Source organism: Dama dama, chromosome 18 (assembly GCF_033118175.1).
Source record: "Dama dama isolate Ldn47 chromosome 18, ASM3311817v1, whole genome shotgun sequence".
NCBI lineage: Eukaryota > Metazoa > Chordata > Mammalia > Artiodactyla > Cervidae > Dama > Dama dama.
Genome location: NC_083698.1, coordinates 83,724,145 through 83,742,446, shown reverse-complemented (window position 1 = coordinate 83,742,446; position 18,302 = coordinate 83,724,145). Strand labels below are relative to the sequence as shown.

General features: G+C 37.6%; 1 protein-coding gene across 4 annotated transcripts; it reads left to right on the top strand.

The window, feature by feature from the left end:
* Positions 1 to 10: 10 nt before the first annotated feature.
* Positions 11 to 17,679, top strand: NDUFA5 (NADH:ubiquinone oxidoreductase subunit A5). Of its 4 annotated transcripts, none has more exons than XM_061165710.1 (5): positions 11 to 73; positions 396 to 440; positions 3,024 to 3,140; positions 10,077 to 10,142; positions 15,232 to 17,679. In XM_061165710.1, exons 1-5 carry the CDS (start codon positions 53 to 55, stop codon positions 15,331 to 15,333), a joined length of 351 nt encoding a protein of 116 aa, XP_061021693.1. In that variant the 5' UTR covers positions 11 to 52; the 3' UTR covers positions 15,334 to 17,679. The 4 variants fall into 4 exon arrangements, with proteins under 4 accessions (XP_061021693.1, XP_061021696.1, XP_061021692.1 ...); XM_061165709.1 differs by having other exon boundaries at positions 51 to 148; XM_061165713.1 differs by lacking the exon at positions 3,024 to 3,140 and having other exon boundaries at positions 15 to 73.
* The last annotated feature ends 623 nt before the right edge of the window (positions 17,680 to 18,302 follow it).

Genomic DNA, 18,302 nt, shown 5'->3' with positions numbered 1-18,302 from the left:
TGTCTGAGAGAGGTTCCCAGAGGGCTGCGCGTCCCGGCTTCTCGGCGCTGTCATGGCGGGCTTGCTGAAGAAGGTGAGACGCGCGGAGGTCACTGCTGGAGTTTAGACTGCGGGAATGGAGTCAGTCCGCGGGTGGTGGCCTGAACTGGTGCGGGCTAGCGATACTTCTTGGGGACTCATTTTGCTGTGCTCCTAGGGGTGACCAGTTTAGCGGTCTTGATTGGAGAGGCAGGAAAAAAAAAAAAAAAACAACAACTCCGAACCAGAGGCTCTGAGACACCGGTAGCTGGTTTTTAGGCCAGTTTTAGTCAAGACAGTGATGGTTTTGCTTTTCTTCGCGTGGGGACCCTCGGAATTGTAGTTAACAGCATGAATCTTGTTTGGTTTTTGAACAGACCACTGGCCTGGTGGGATTGGCTGTTTGTGAAACTCCACATGAGGTATGTACCTCTTTCCTTCCTTCCTGAGTTTCCAAGGAAGCCTAGAGCCCCGCGACCTTGTTTTTTGAGTGGTTAACGGAATACGGATTTATCCGGCTCCGGCTTATAAGTCGGCGTGAACTCTTAAGACAATACGGTATTTAGTACTAATTTCGTTGATTTGGTGCCACTTTTTATTGTTTTTGTTGCCGTGATCTCTTTCTCAAATCATTTTTTCTTGTTGACTTTTTCCGTGGCATTCTCGTATTGTCACTTGTACTTTTGTGAATGTTCTCCCGAATCTAAATCGCCGTTTTTCCACCTTTCTTCCCTGCCTCACTTTCCTTAAGTGCCTTAGATTCTATACACTTTCGATTACCTAAGATAGTACTCTTAGGAGTTACAACCTTTTGTCATCAGTTTTCCCTTCTAGTGGGACTTTCCCGCTAATATTGTCATGCTTCCATAAAAAAACAAAACAAAAAAACCCAAAAAGCCTCCCTTGATCTTTTTCCTCCCTCCATAATCACGCCATTTCTCTCCTCTTTGTTTTCTTTTCCTGCTGTCATTACCACAGTTTAGTCCCTTGTTCTTGTTTAGAGAATTGCAACAACTTTGTTACTGGTCTTCTCTGTTGCTCCTTTATCATTTTACTTTAACTCACTACTGCCAGATTAATTTTCCTGAGGCACACATCTAATCAGAATTTCCATAAATCTTTTAATTGCCCACAGAATAAAGCCCAAATGCTTTCTTTGACATGCAGAACCACATACAACCCGATTCGCTTTTTCTCTAACCTTATCTCCTAAGCATTTCCTATATATGCTAAACTCTAGCCTCATGCTGTCCAATGAAAATATAATGCGAGTCATAAATATAAACTATGTTTGTAGTAATAGTTCAAAATTTTCTAGGAATTACTTTTTTAATAAAGAAAGGATTAATATATTTTTAACCAACATACCAAAATATTACCATTTCAGTGTGTGTGTGTGTGTGTGTGTGTGTGTGTGTGTGTGTGTGTGTGTGTTATTTGCTCAGTCGTGTTCAACTCTTTGCCAGGCCCGGGACTGTAGCTTGTCAGGCTCCTCTGTCCATGGGATTCTCCAGGCCAGAATACTGAAGTGGGTAGCCATGTCCTTCTCCAGGGGATCTTCCCCACCCAGGATCGGACCTAGGTCTTTAGTGTCTAAGCCACCACGGAAGCCTATTTCAATATATAATCAATATGAAAATTAATATTTTATAGTCTCTTTTTATGCTAAATGTTCAAAATTTAGTGTGTAGTTACACTTAACAGCACTTGTTAGTTCAGAATTGTCACATTTCAAGGGCTCATTGGCCAAATTTAGTTAGTGGCTGCTATATTGGACAACACAGTTGTAGGGAAGTAGAACCATGTACTAATTACTTAATGCTCCCTATATTTTCTGCCATTCAGTCTTCTGTATGTATGCTGTGTGTAAGATTGCCTTTTCTAACATCTTCAAGTGTCTCAGTCCTGCCATCCCTCCAGTCTGTCTCAGATGCTGCCTTTTCTAGGAAACCTCTGATAGCTGCTGATGGACTCTCTTTCCCTAACAGAATAATAATGCTCTTATTTACTGAGACTTAATGTGGGCCAGGCACTGTTCTGAGTTACACAGTATCCTATTAACACCCCCATTTTAGAACCTAAGTCTCCTACAAGACCTTGTATTGTCATATCCTTAAATTAAAAAATGAGGCTAAACCACCCCCCTTCACACACACAATTCAGATTATATATTATCCGACAAGCTCTACATTAGTATAGTAAACTACCCTCTGTTATGGACCATCATAGTCAGGTATAAAGTCTAAATATGCAGAGTACTTTTTAATAAAAATGATTCTTAGAGGCCCTCAAGGTTGGTATACAATACCATATATATACAATATATATGGTAAATATATATGAAATTTATATAATATATAAATGAATAATATATAATAAATGATAATATAGAATAATATATAATTATATAATATAATAATAAATATATAAATATAAAATATATATAATAAATATAAAATAATAAATATATAATAAAAGAATAATATATAATAAATATATAATGAAATTAGGTATTGTACCTATGGTGTTATACAATTAAACTAAAACAAATCTCAAATAAAAAGAAATAATAAGGAGAAATTCTTCATTACTTGGTATGTTTATTATTATACTTACTATTAATGTACTGTTGTGAATTCGGATCTGCTCTGATAAAGAATCCGCCTGCCAATGCTGGAGACCAGGATTTGATCCCTGGGTGGGGAAGATCCCCTGGAGGAGTAAATGGCAACCCACTCCAGTATTCTTACTTGGAAAATCCCATGGACACAGCAGCCTGTGGGCTACAGTCCAAACGGTTGCAAGGAGTTGGACACACCTGAACGACTGAGCGGCAGCAGCAAAAGAGGGTAGATAAGCATAAACAAGAAGAAATTGCAGCAAGGAATAATTAAATGCTTTCTTTAAAAACAGATGTGAATTTTTTTTTTTTTTTTATATCATCTGTGAAACTTTAAAATCTTTGGCGATATTTTAAACTGGAAATATGTATGTTGTCTTTTCAGAGGCTAAAAATATTGTATACAAAAATTCTTGATGTTCTTGGACACATCCCTAAAAATGCAGCGTATAGAAAGTATACAGAACAGATTACAAATGAGAAGCTGAGTATGGTTAAAGCGGTAAGTAGCTAACTTGGTTTGTTTTTCTAGGATTTTTGGTGTGCAGTGTAACATTTAACAAAGCAAATTCACTTGATGTCTGCACACTTTCCTCTCTCATTTCTATTCTCCTTCCTTTCATGTGCTTCTTCCATTGTTTCTCCCTTTCATTCATCAGACTCCTGTCTACCTGAATACTTTTTAAATCACAAGCACTACTAAACACAAGATTGAAAGAATAAGATCAAGTCCCTTCCTTACATTAACATTATAACTTTCTTTTACCTCTGTTACCTGTCCAGCCCTTTATTGATCTTTTACCTCTTATCTATCGATACATCAATCTTTATTTCATTTTTCTACTTTTAGAGTAGAGAAGAATGAAAGCAAAACTGAAAAAAAAAAAATGTATGTTGTGTTTAACACCTGTCAGGACTAGCTATTTAAAAAGTGCTTTGTTACCAAAAAAAAACAAGAGGACCAAGTTAGTTTCTTAACTGCCAGAAATTATATTGAGCATTGTTATGGACGGAATGTGTCCTCCCAGATTCATATTTTGAAGCCCCAACCTCCAGTGCAGAGTAATTAAGATTAATGAGAGCATAAGAGTGGTACCTGATCCAATAGGATCAGTGTCCTTATAAGAAGAGACACCAGAGAGTTGGCATTCTTTGCCATGTAAGGACACAGCAAGAAGGTCAATGTCTGTAAGCCAGGAAGAGAGCTCCCAACAGAAACGGACTCTGTTGTACGTTGGCCTTGGACTACAGTCTCCAGAATTGTGAGAAAATACATTTTTCTCGATTGAGCCATCCAGTCTGTGTATGGTATTTTGTTAATGACAGCCCAGGTAGACTAATAGAAGCATTTTACAGCTTCTGAATCATAGACCCTAGTCAGGCACACAATAGACTGCTGCTACTTCTTTTATACCAAACTATATTGCACTCTTGGTAAATTTCCACACTAGCAGTTATTTCATGGACTTTTGTTATTGTCCAAAGTAGTGTCTATAAACCCCCACAGTAATTTACATGCATGTAGTAAGTGGCCCTAATAAAGTTTTCTTATTATTAGATCACCAACCTCAGTAGTCCAGAGGGAATTCTTATATTTTCTGCAGGTATATGGCAAAACAGTGCAATTTGATTTGGAACTTCTGTTCTTATCTTGGCAGATCTGGAAGTAATTTGCAGATTTTATGTATCTAAGGGAGATATTAACATTTCTTTTCAATTCCTCTCTAAGGAAAATGGGCTGATTTATTTTTTCTCATCTCTGAATAAGAAATTTCACTTTTTTTGTTTTTTTTATGAGGTGAATTTCTTCACCTGTGTATTCTACTCTTTCTCTGCCTTTCCTTCTCCATAACCTTCAGTTCAGTTCATTCACTCAGTGGTGTCTGACTCTTTGCGACCCCAAGGCCTGCAGCACGTCAGGCCTCCATGTCAGTCACCAACTCCTGGAATTTAGTGAAACTCATGTCCATTGAGTCACTGATGCCTTCCAACCATTTCATCCTCTGTCTCCCCTTCTCTTCCTGCCTTCAATCTTTCCCAGCATCAGGGTCTTTTCCAGTGAGTCAGGTCTTTGCATCAGGTGCCCAAAGTATTGGAGTTTCAGCTTCAGCATCAGTCCTTCCAATGAGTATTCAGGACTGATTTCCTTTAGAATGGATTGGTTGGATCTCCTTGCAGTCCAGGGGACTCTCAAGAATCTTCTGCAACACCACAGTTCAAAAGCATCAATTCTTGGCCCTCAGCTTTCTTTATGGTCCAACTCTCACATGACAACTGAAAAAACCATAGCCTTGACTAGACGGACCTTTGTTGGCAAAGTAATGTCTCTGCTTTTTAATGTGCTGTTTAGGTTGGTCATAGCTTTTCTTCCAAGGAGCAAGCGTCTTTTAATTTCATGGCTGCAGTCATCATCTGCAGTGATTTTGGAGCCAAAAAAAATAAAGTCAGTCACTTTTTCCATTGGTTCCTCATCTGTTTGCCGTGAAGTGATGGGGCCAGATGCCATGATCTTAGTTTTCTAAATGTTGACGTTTAAGCCAACTTTTTTACTCTCCTCTTTCACTTTCATCAAGAGGCTCTTTAGTTCTTCTTCGCTTTCTGCTATAAGGGTGGTGTCATATCTGAGGTTATTGTTATTTCTCCTGGAAGTCTTGATTCCAGCTTGTGCTTCATCCAGCCCAGCTTTCTCATGATGTACTCTGCATATAAGTTAAATAAGCAGGGTGACAATATACAGCCTTGACATACTCCTTTTCCTATTTGGAACCAGTCTGTTGTTCCTTGTCCGGCTCTAACTGTTGCTTCTTGACCTGCATACAGATTTCTCAGGAGGCAGATCAGGTGGTCTGGTATTCCCTTCTCTTGAAGAATTTTCCACAGTTTGTTGTGATCCACATAGTCAAAGGCCTTGGCATAGTCAATAAAGCAGAAGTAGATATTTTTCTGAAACTCTCTTGCTTTTTTGATGATCCAATGGATGTTGACAATTTGATTTCTGGTTCCTCTGCCTTTTCTATATCCAGCTTGAGCATCAGCTTGAGCATCTGGAAGTTCACGGTTCATGTATTGTTGAAGCCTGGCTTGGATAATTTTAAGCATTACTTTGGTAGCATGTGAGATGAGTGCAATTGTGTGGTAGTTTGAGCGTTCTTTGGCATTGCCTTTCTTTGGGATTGGAATGATAACTGACCTTTTCCAGTCCTGTGGCCACTGCTGAGTTTTCCAGATTTGCTGGCATATTGAGTGCAGCACTTTCACAGCATCATCTTTTAGGATTTGAAATAGCTCGACTGGAATTCCATCACCTCCACTAGCTTTGTTCGTAGTGATGTTCCCTAAGGCCCACTTGACTCTGCATTCCAGGATGTCTGGCTCTAGGTGAGTGATCACACCATCATGATTATCTGGGTCATGAAGATATTATTTGTACAGTTCTTCTGTGTATTCTTGCCACCTCTTCTTAATATCTTCTGCTTCTATCAGGTCCCTACCATTTCTGTCCTTTATTGAGCCCATCTTTGCATGAAATGTTCCCTTGGTATCTCTAATTTTCTTGAAGAGATGTCTAGTCTTTACCATTCTATTGTTTTCCTCTATTTCTTTGCATTGATTGCTGAGGAAGGCTTTCTTATCTCCTTGCTATTCTCTGGAACTCTGCATTCAAATGGGCATATCTTTCCTTTTCTCCTTTGCCTTTCACTTCTTTTCTCAGCTATTTGCAAGGCCTCCTCAGACAACCATTTTGCCTTTTTGCATTTCTTTTTTTGGGGATGGTTTTGGTCACTGCCTCCTGTACAGTGTCAGAAACCTCCGTCCATAGTTCTTCAGGTACTCTGCCTATAAGATCTAATCCCTTGAATCCATTTGTCACTTCCACTGTATAATCGTGAGGGATTTGATTTAGGTCATACCTGGTCTAGTGGTTTTCCCCACTTTCTTCAATTTAAGTCTGAATTTGGCAATAAAGAGTTCATGACCTGAGCCACAGTCAGCTTGCAGTCTTGTTTTTGCTGACTGTATAGAGTTTCTCCATCTTTGACTGCAAAGTATATAATCAGTCTGATTTCGCTATTGACTGGTGATGTCCATGTGTAGAGTCTTCTCTTTTGTTCTTCTCTGTAACCTTTTTCCCCTTTAATTATTTCTTTGTTTTTCTTTTAGTCTCACATTTTATCATCATCTTTCAGTTAACCTCAAAATGTATTTAGCTTTTTCTTACTTAAGAGAGAACTTACCCTTACGTTTCCTTTCCTTTTGCCAGAGTCAGGCAAAGAACAGTTCACCTTTACTGCTTTCACTTAGTTCTAAAATTCTTTTCTGACCTCTTGTCTTATTTCAGTCATCTTATAACTAAACTGGCTGTGTATAGTTCCATCGTATTTCATTTTGGTTTACTATGGTTTCCTTTTGGTGTTTTCTCAAAGGTGAGTTTAAGAGTTTATGCTTGGCTGGTTTAAGCATCTAGCCACCTTTATCTGCGTATGTTGCTGTACAGCCAGGTTTGGGAGCCAGTGTGGAGGATAAGCCCTTATCGTCGTTTGGAGGCCCCCTAAGATCTGGCTCTCAGTTATCTTCTCAGTCTTACCTTGTCATTTCCTGTTTTGTACACTATGCTTCACTAACACAGACTGTTGACAGTTATATGAATTCCATATGATTTTATTTTTGGTTTCTTTGTTTTTTCTGTTCCTCCTTCCTCCAATAGCCTTACTTTCTCTGCCAGGCAGTTCTTATTCAGCTCTCAAGATCTGCCGCTTCCTCTGTGAAGCCTTTTATAACGTCTCTAGTAGTCTATAAACTACTTGTAAATTGCATTTTTCTTTTTATCTAAAAAATCTAGCTTAGTGCCTGACATTTAATAAGTTCCTTAGAAATGTTTGTTTATCCAAAGTGCCTATTACAAATAATTTTTAAGAACATTAAGCACTGTTTATTAATAATATCTGTATTGCTGAATCCTGTTGGAAAAAATCAGCACAGATTTTACACTTCCCCAATAGAGCCATAGAATCTTCACTGACTATTGTAATGATTTTAAAGTTTATATTTGCTAAATTTAAAATGGAAATAAAAATAAATTGTTCCCCCCAGATTATACTAGGGAGATAGTATAGTGGTGAAAATCATTGGTTTGTGGCCTTTGTGGAATTTTCATCTCGGGTCTAATACTTACTTGGTGGGTTGGCATATGGCCCATTTTCTGTCTCAATTTCATCTATAACATTGGTATTAAAAAAATGGGTATAATAATACCTGCCTTCATCTTTTTTTAGCACTGAATGGGTGATATATGTACAGTTGCTTAACACAGTTGCAAGCATATAGGGAGCATTCATTCCATGGTACCTTATTAAGCTTGGTGGCATTACACCGTTAGTAAATAAAAATCACATTATTGACTCAAGTAAGACAAATTTTGAATTGTTTTTCCAACACAGGTTTTTCCTGAGTTGAAAATAATGTTGAATATTCCTTGCCTTCTTTATATTCTTCCTCCTGGGTCTTATAATAATGACCAGCTTCCCTGTTTAGGCTTCATAGCTTAGTCATTTTGAGTTAAACAGTCTTTATCAAACCTATTCATCTGCTTTCTTTTTCCTTTTCTACTTTGTATGTATCCAGGACACACTTACTGCATGTGTCATATACCACATATGGTTCTGGGCATGGAAGCTAGTGCCTACATGGCAGTGAACAAAACATAAAAATTCCTGCCTTGGAGATTATACACTAATGATGGGAGGCAAATAAATAAATAAGTGAATAAAGAAGTACATTACATATGAAGGAAATTAAAGAAGGAAGAAGGATGTATAGGAGGTACTCAGGTGATGAAGGATGTTACAGTATGTATTAGTTTCCTATGACTGCTATAACAAATTACAACAACCTTGGTGAGTTAAAACAACAGAAATTTATTGTCTTGCATTTCTGGAAGCCAGAAGTCTAAAATGAGTAGTATCAGGGCCCAAGTCAAGGTATCAGCAGGCCTGCACTCCCTTTGGAGGTTCTAGGATAGAATTCATTCCTTGCCTGTTTAAGGAATGGTGGACTTTTGGTATTCCTTGGCTTATGACTAAGTCATTCCAGTCTTTACCTTTGTGGCCACATTACTTTCTTCTCTGCCTCTGTCTTACAAGGACACATATGATTGTATTCATATTTAGGGCCCACTCAGATAATCTAGGATAATCTCCCCATTCCAAGATCTGTACTCACATCTGCAAAGTATTTGCCATATAAGGTACATTCACAGATTCCAGGGACTAGTTCATGTGTATTTTGTGTGACATTGTTCCAGCCTACCACTGTATACATTGTCAGAGTACTCCCCATTAAGAAGATGTATGAGTGAAGACTTTGATGAAAGTGGAGGAACATGGCATACAGGTGACTTGGGTCAGTCAGCAGACGCCCTGAGACAGATGTCAATTCCTATAGAAAATAACTTTTTTTTCCTCCTTCTTTTCATTCTATTTATTAAGCCAAGAAAATACCCTATTTACATTTGCACATGTATATATTGGACATGGTTTCTGACTCTCAAAAAGTGTAGTCTACTAGAAAATAAATATATTTTATTGAATGTTCTAGTTACTATATTAACATCTCTCTTTACAAAACCTTTTATTGAATAATATACAGAAAGAAATGTGCAGAAGTCATAAGTATAGAACTTGATGTATTTTCACAAAGCAATCCACGTATCAACACCAAATCAAAAAGAGAACAATTCCAGAATGCCCAAACCCTCCCTTTCCCCTCAAGGTTATTACCCTCCTAAAGATAGCTACTCTTCTTACCTCAAATACCACAAATTCATTTTGCCTGGTTTTGAACTTTTTATTAGTGGGATCATCAATATGTATTTGGTTTCTTTTGCTTAATATTATGTTTGAGAGAATTATCTGTGTTGCATGCAGTTTTAGTTTGTTCATCCTCATTGCTCTATGGTATTATATTCAAATATTATAATTTATTCTTTTATTTATGGTCATTTGGATTGTTTTTAGTTTGGAGCTGTAATTTGTGCTACTTTGAACATTCTTGAACCTGTCATTTGGTTAATGTACTATGCATTTCTGTTTGATCTCTATCTAGGAGTAGAGTTCTAGGTCATAGGGTAGCATTTGTTTTTAATGCTAATGTTTAAAGGATAGGGAATACTCAGAGAATAAAGCTTTATTTAAAATCTGTATTTCAGAAAAACTGCATTAAACATCATATTCTTACCCTTGATAAGCATATCATTAAATGTTTAACCCTTTTAAGACAGAAAAGCAATAAAATAGTAGAGAGACAAAATGGCTTTTCACCAGATATTTGGTACAAAGTAGGAACGGTATAGTGAAAGAAAAGTTAATTATGTCTGTCACATTAATTGCCTTTTGTGCTGCTTTGTTTAAATATGTTTTTCTCTTTTCTCCTTAAATTACAGGAACCAGATGTTAAAAAACTAGAAGAGCGACTGCAGGGTGGCCAAATAGAAGAGGTGATTCTTCAGGTAAAGAAAAAATTGAGCATTCAGATATTTGGCTTCAAGTGTTCAAAGACACAATGTATAGAGATATAAAACTGACTTTCCAGAAAGAAAGGAAAACTAAAATTTTTAATTTATATCAACTCATCAAATATAAGACAAGTCACATAAGAAAATACATACTTCTGACATGTCAGTTAAATATTTATTATCATTTTGACTATTGAAGGTTAAATTTTTATAGCGCATGTCTTTTTTTTGTATTTCATATTTTGTAAATTATATCTTTAATGTTTTTACTGTGTTTATATTTTCTTTTTGAGTTTTTTTTTTTTGACTGTGTTGCATGGCATGAGGGTATCTTAATTCCCCAACCAGGGATCAAACCTGTACCCTGTGCAGTAGAAGCATGAAATCCCAATCACTGGAAGGCCAGGGAAGTACCAAGTTTTTTTGTTTTTTTTTTTAATGAAATATTAGCCTTTAATTTTTGCTATATTGTCTGCTTTTTTTTTTTTTTTTTAATCTGTCTTTGCCTTTTGACTTAAGTTGAATATTTTCTCCCATATGTAGAGATTTAAAAATTTTTTATTTGGTAAAATCACTTTCCCCTTTCTCACCTCCCCTACAATCCCCCCTCCTTCTCAATATTATAGGTCTAGAATGTCTTCCTCTTATAAGAATCTAATAAACATTCAACTATGTTTTATTTAATTTTTTAAAATATTTTTAAAAAGTGTAACCATTTCTTATTTTTTCTTCCTTTTTATCAAAGTATATTACCATGATATACAATCATATACAATTGTACAGTGATATACACGATATACAATGATATACCAATGATACACAAATTCAAAAGAATTGTTCTAGGTCTTTCCTAAAAGAGGAATGGAGCATTCAGATAGCTTTCTATAAATGTAGACTGTTCAGTCACTCAAAGGCCTGTTTTCTTGGCCTTTCTATTCCTTTGCTGGGTGGAATATGGTACTAGATATAGTATTGCAGGAACTTGCCGCAAACTTATTATTTTCCTCCTATTCCTCTTTTATACCTGATTTCACTTGGATCTTAACTTTAGTTTAATTGATACATTAATTTATGATGTGATTAAAGTCTTAGGGTACACTAAGTATTTTAAGTTAGCTGTGTAATTCTCACATCTTCATGGGCAATATTAAGGTCAAATTAATTTTAATATTTTATTTAACCTAAGAGATCTAAAATATCATTGAAACATATCATTGATATAGAAAGTAAGACACTGAAAAAGTTTTTTGAATACTAAGTGTTTAAAATCTGAGGTGTATTTTATATTCTCAGCACATCTGAATTTGAACTAGCTATATTTTTAGTGTTCTCTCAATAGTCATAGGTAGGAAGTGGCTATCTTATTGGACAGCCCATTTCTAGAGGGCCAGTATGAGAGAAATAAGGAAAGGATAGTGTGTTGGAGGCCGGAGGAGGGGGAGGGAGTGGCTACATGTAGCTGAGTTGAGCTCTGTGATCTCGGTGATATTCAAGGATATGGACCCTCCCCAGCCAGGGCTTCCCAGGTGGCTCAGTGGCAAAGAAACCACCTGCCAATGTAGGAAACACAGGTTCAGTCTCTGGCTTGGGAAGGTTCCCTGGAGAAGGAAATGGCAACCCACTCCATATTCTTGCCTGGAAAATCCCATGGACAGAGGAGTGTGGTGGGCCACAGCTCATGGGGTTGCAAAAGAATTGGAGACATCTTCTCTATTAAACAACAACAACCCTCCCCAGCCTGCTGTCACTTGGGGAAATAGAGAAAGATGAGTGTTCAAGAGAAACAGGCCACAGGGCATTCAGAAAAAGAGCAATCCTTAGGGATATTTTTAATCAGTATTTTCCCCAATTTCAGCAATAAATACCTCTGGCCCCAGATAACTCTGGAGTTCTATGAAGACCTATAAGACGTTCTAGAACTAACACCCAAAAAAGATGTCCTTTCATCATAGGGGACTAGAATGCAGAAGGAGGAACTCAGGAGATACCTGGAATAACAGACAAATTTGGCCTTGGAGTACAAAATGAAGCAGGGCAAAGGTTAACAGAGTTTTGCCAAGAGAACGCACTGGTCATAGCAAACACCCTCTTCCAACAACACAGGAGAAAACTCTACCCATGAACATCACCAGATAGTCAACACCGAGATCAGATTGATTATATTCTTTGCAGCCAAAGATGGAGAAGCTCTATACAGTCAGCAAAAACAAGACTGCAAGCTGACTGTGGCTCAGGTCATGAACTCTTTATTGCCAAATTCAGACTTAAATTGAAGAAAGTGGGGAAAACCACTAGACCAGGTATGACCTAAATCAAATCCCTCACGATTATACAGTGGAAGTGACAAATGGATTCAAGGGATTAGATCTTATAGGCAGAGTGCCTGAAGAACTATGGACGGAGGTTTCTGACACTGTACAGGAGGCAGTGACCAAAACCATCCCCAAAAAAAGAAATGCAAAAAGGCAAAATGGTTGTCTGAGGAGGCCTTGCAAATAGCTGAGAAAAGAAGTGAAAGGCAAAGGAGAAAAGGAAAGATATGCCCATTTGAATGCAGAGTTCCAGAGAATAGCAAGGAGATAAGAAAGCCTTCCTCAGCAATCAATGCAAAGAAATAGAGGAAAACAATAGAATGGTAAAGACTAGACATCTCTTCAAGAAAATTAGAGATACCAAGGGAACATTTCATGCAAAGATGGGTTCAATAAAGGACAGAAATGGTAGGGACCTGATAGAAGCAGAAGATATTAAGAAGAGGTGGCAAGAATACACAGAAGAACTGTACAAATAATATCTTCATGACCCAGATAATCATGATGGTGTGATCACTCACCTAGAGCCAGACATCCTGGAATGCAGAGTCAAGTGGGCCTTAGGGAACATCACTACGAACAAAGCTAGTGGAGGTGATGGAATTCCAGTTGAGCTATTTCAAATCCTAAAAGATGATGCTGTGAAAGTGCTGCACTCAATATGCCAGCAAATCTGGAAAACTCAGCAGTGGCCACAGGACTGGAAAAGGTCAGTTATCATTCCAATCCCAAATAAGGGCAATGCCAGAGAATGTTCAGCTACTGTGCAGTTGCACTCATTTCACTCACTAGTTAAGTAATGCTCAAAATTCTCCAAGCCATGCTTCAACAGTATGTGAACCATCAACTTCCAGATGTTCAAGCTGGATATAGAAAAGGCAGAGGAACCAGAGATCAAATTGTCAACATCTGTTGGAGCATCAAAAGAGTAGAATTCCAGAAAAACATCTACATCTGCTTTATTGACTACACCAAAGCCTTTGACTATGTGGATCACAACAAACTGTGGAAAATTCTTCAAGAGATGGGAATACCAGACCACCTGACCTGCCTCCTGAGAAATCTGTATGCAGGTCAAGAAGCAACAGTTAGAGCCGGACATGGAACAACAGACTGGTTCCAAATCGGGAAAGGAGTATGTCAAGGCCGTATGTTGTCAACCTGCTTATTTAGCTTATATGCAAAGTACATCATGCGAAATGTCGGGCTGGATGAAGTGCAAGCTAGAGTGCAGATTTCCAGGAGAAATATCAATAACCTCAGATATGCAGATGACACCACTTGTATGGCAGAAAGTGTAGAGGAACTGAAGAGCCTCTTGAACGTGAAAGAGGAGAGTGAAAAAGCTGGCTTAAAACTCAGCATTCAAAAAACAAAGATCATTGCATTCAGTCCCATTACTTCATGGCAAATAGAGGGGAAACAATGGAAACAGTGAGAAACTTTTATTTTTTGGAGGGGATGGGGCTCCTAAATCACACGGATGGTGACTGCAGTCATGAAATTAAAAAGACACTTGCTCCTTGGAAGAAAAGCTATGACAAACCTAGACAGAGAGACATTACCTTGCCGACAAAGGTCCATCTAGTCAAAGCTATGATTTTTCCACCAGTCCTGTATGGATGTGAGAGTTGGACTATAAAGAAAGCTGAGCACTGAAGAATTGATGCTTTTGAACTGTAGTGTTGGGGAAGACTCCTTGGACTCCAGGGAGATTCAACCATCTACCTTAAAGGAAATCAGTCCTGAATATTCATTGGAAGGACTGATGCTGAAGCTGAAACTCCAATACTTTGGCCACCTGATGCGAAGAACTGACTCACTGGAAAAGATAAAGGGAAAAATTGAAGGCAGGAGAAGGGGACGACAGAGGATGAGATAGTTGGATGGCATCACCAACTTGATGGACATGAGTTTGAGTAAACCATGGGAGTTGGTGATGGACAGGGAGGCCTGGCATGCTGCACTCCCTGGGGTCGCAAAGATTCGGACACGACTGAGCGACTGAGCTGAACTGATTCTTTAACTCATTGTTTGTATACATTTTAGACTGTTACCACTAAGTGTATTTGCCTCTTCTACAACACTGGCATAGAAACAAAGCACTCGTTCTGTGTTTGAATCCTTCTCTGATGTTCTGAGAAGTGTTCAGCAGTGTTCTAGTTGGCCAGAGTTGTCATAGATCTTTTGCTGTAGAAAATAATGTGAAGCAAAAAGATAGCTAAAATCTATTAGTTAAATATGTTATAAATTGCGTTTGAAAGGAAAATAAATGTAACATAATCTGACTAAGGAAAATGATTCGATTGATCAATAAAAATACACCTGTTGTATTCTATTATTATATTCCATAGATCTCTGCTTTACCAATTGTTGGTCTAAAGTGATTATGGATCACGAAACCAATTAGGTAGACTGTGACTAGTTTTGTTTTTTTTTTTACATTCATCAGAAAATTGAGTATGACAGCTAGTAAAGGTAATATTTTTAGTTGTGTTTTAGTTATATGTGTATGTCATGGATCCTTTACTCACCAACTAAAATTTGAACACTCTAAAAGCAAATTTTAGTCAAATAGAAAAATCAAAAGCCATCCTTTCTTACTCATGATGAAGGTAATTTTAAGTATGTTCCACATTTGATGATGAAACAGCGTATTAGGTATTAACATGTACAAAGTAGTTCTAATAGTTATATTTCAGTTATTAGCTATGGTAAATACCTACTAAACAATATAATCAAATGATCTTTTAAAAATCTTTTATTAACAGGCTGAAAACGAACTTAGTCTGGCAAGAAAAATGATCCAGTGGAAACCATGGGAGCCTTTAGTGGAAGAGCCTCCAGCCAGCCAATGGAAATGGCCAATATAAACAGCATTAACTAACTTATCTGTTGATAGGAGACTGATGTAATTAAATATTCTGTTATATGTTAAAAAATGTTTCCATATTATTGACATCATCAAGAAAACTGATACAGAACACATTTAAGTGATTTGTTAAAGTTGATGATTATGGTAATTTGTGAATTCAGTTTTTGATTTGTAGAGCATTCATTCAAATTATTTCAAAGGTAATTTTTTTTTTAAAGGTTGTGTTTTAAAACCTGTGTTTTTTTTAAAAAACAGGTTCCAATTAAATTTTTCCAAAACTTAACTGGAAAAATTCCTATAGCTCTTCACTGTAGGGGCCATATTTGAAAGGTGAAGTATTTTTAGTAGTATCTTCAACAGATGATTTAATTTTTTTATTCTGGAAAAACAGAAAAGATAATTATTATTGTTGTTGAAACAAATTAATAGGTCACTTTTTAAAGTGAAGTAGTAAGGAAAAAACCATCAAATTAGAATTCATTGTACACTTGGGAAAATTGATTTGGTATTTGAAAGAAAGATTTTTATTTATAGTAGTAGTTGGAAAAACTTTTCCTTTTGTCTCATTTAAGGAAATTAGTTTTCTGGCCCTTAGTCTTTAGTTTTCTTGATAACCAAAGTATATCAGGATAGAGAGAGAATTTCTGTAAAAGAGGAGACACTAAGAGTTCTTAGGAACTGTTTATCTGACATACAGATAGGCTTATATTCAAAACATCTTAGTTGTATGCTTATAATTTCAAAGTGGAATCGTTAAGTAGTTTTCACTAATTTTCAGTATAAGTGCAGCTGGGTATCAAACAGAAGATAACTGCTGTTCAAAGAAAGAAGCAGTTTGGTAAGTTTAGGTTAAAAAAAAATAAAATTACTTTTCATTTGTCCTCACCTTTTCGTTTTGTTAATAGCTGCCTATCATTTCTAAATTCTTAAATTTGGTAGTTTTTACCTTCAAAGGTAGTATTTTTATTTTTTTATTTTTTCACCGTCGAAGGCAACTAACATTATTCTGTGATGCTGGTGGGGCCAGGAGTGAGCAACCTGTCGGCCTCCATGTCTGAGCTGGCTTCCCTGAGGGCTGCCTGGTCCACATTTGCAAAGTGGGGCACAGGTGGGTCAACAAGAGGTTGACAATCTTCTCTGTGGTCAGCCCAGCTGTGGGCCTGCCTCTCACTTGCTCCAGGCTGCTCCCTCAGGTCCACCTTGGTCTTGTCACCAGAGTCTTCCCGTAGCAGATTTGGAGACCTATACTACAAGGGGAAGACTTGTTGGGTTGTCTTCAGATGTTAAGTTCCTTTACCTGATGCTCCAGCAGGCTTTTCAAATGAGCCTTCCCACAGGACTAGCTCTTCTAATGCCTTCTGACAAGCAAAATGGTATTCCGGAGAGTCTGTGTCCTTTTCCACAAGGTACTCTTCCATAAATCGAAGATCACTTTCATTATTCTCAAGAAGCCAAAATCTTTAGATCTTGTAGGACTTAGTGTTCTTTAACTGCAGAAAGAGGACTTTAGATCTTGAACCCTTGCCAGTTCCCCAGTTATCTATTAATATATCAGACCTCAGTCACTGGAAGGTAGTTGCTAATCTCATGTTTGTTTTTTTTTTCTTCTAAGGGAGAAAATCCCAACAATGCTCCATAGAAGAAAATCCCCAAATGTAGGCTAATATCAGCCTTTTCTTTTTCTTCCAGCTTCTATGGTTATATCAACAAATAGATGTTAAAGAAACCACCTGTGCAAGCGTGTTCTGGGGTCTAGGGTAGAAGAGCAAATTATTGAACATACCATGAGTATTTTGCATTTGAGGGCAGAATTTCCTTTGAAGCTCAGTACTCAGTGGGATTACAGCCTAAAATACAATTACAGTAATTTTATGAGACAAAAGTAAATGAGAAGGTAAGAGTTGGTTTAGAGGAGGATGAAGAGGTTTATTTTAAATAGAAGTCACAAATTGTAGAGGAGTAAAACATGCCATCCCACTAAGTCTCTGGTATGCTGATTATTTTGAGCTGAAAACAAGGCCTAAAGACTCAGGAAGAAATTTTGAAGGAAGCTATCACCAAACATAACTATAATACGAACTAGGTGTTCAGACAGGGAGGAACCTAGCAAAGTCTCTTAAAGTTCTGGTGTCTTACTCCACATGGCCTAACAAACATTTGTTTTTCTATATACTGGTGAAATGCTGTCCTCCCCACGAAGTCCCAAACCACAGCCTGCAGCAGCATCTTTTGTCTTTTGGTGAAAGTGGTATGCAATGTGAGGGTTTTAGCCCTTTTGGTGAGTTACTTGGGTTTTCCTGGGTCACTCCCATGAATACGTATTATTAAAATGTGTCTGATTTTTCTCTGTGTCTTCAGTCAGTTCAGTAGCTCAGTTGCGTCTGATTCTTTGCAACCCCATGGACTGCAGCAGGCCAGGATTCCCTGCCCATCACCAACTCCCGGAGCCTGCTCAGACTCATGTCCGTCGAGTCAGTGATGCCATCCAACCATCTCATCCTCTGTTGTCCCTTTCTCCTCCTGACTTCAATCTTTCCCAGCATCAGGGTCTTTCCAGTGAGCATCAAGTGGCCAAAATATTGGAACTTCAGTTTCAGTATCAGTCCTTCCAATGAATATTTAGGACTGATTTCCTTTAGGATGGACTGGTTTGATCTTGATGTTTCCAAGGGACTCTCAAGAGTCTTCTCGAACACCACAGTTCAAAAGCATCAATTCTTCGGTGCTCAGCTTTCTTTATAGCCCAACTCTCACATCCATACATAACTACTGGAAAAACCATAGCTTTGACTAGATGGACCTTTGTTGGCAAAGTAATGTCTCCGCTTTTGAATATGCTGTCTAGGTTTGTTGTAGCTTTTCTTCCAAGGAATCAGCGTCTTTTAATTTCATTGCAATCACCATCTGCAGTGATTTTGGAACCCAGAAAAATAAAAGTCAGGCACTGCTTCCACTGTTTCCCCATCT

What these genes read in the sequence shown, in the direction of transcription:
- NDUFA5 (XM_061165709.1), top strand. Translation starts at nt 116, where the DNA reads ATGGAGTCAGTCCGCGGGTGGTGGCCTGAACTG. An exon ending in TTTGTGAAACTCCACATGAG is followed by an intron (nt 441 to 3,023) that starts GTATGTACCTCT and finishes TTGTCTTTTCAG; the next exon opens with AGGCTAAAAATATTGTATAC. An exon ending in TAGAAGAGGTGATTCTTCAG is followed by an intron (nt 10,143 to 15,231) that starts GTAAAGAAAAAA and finishes TTTTATTAACAG; the next exon opens with GCTGAAAACGAACTTAGTCT.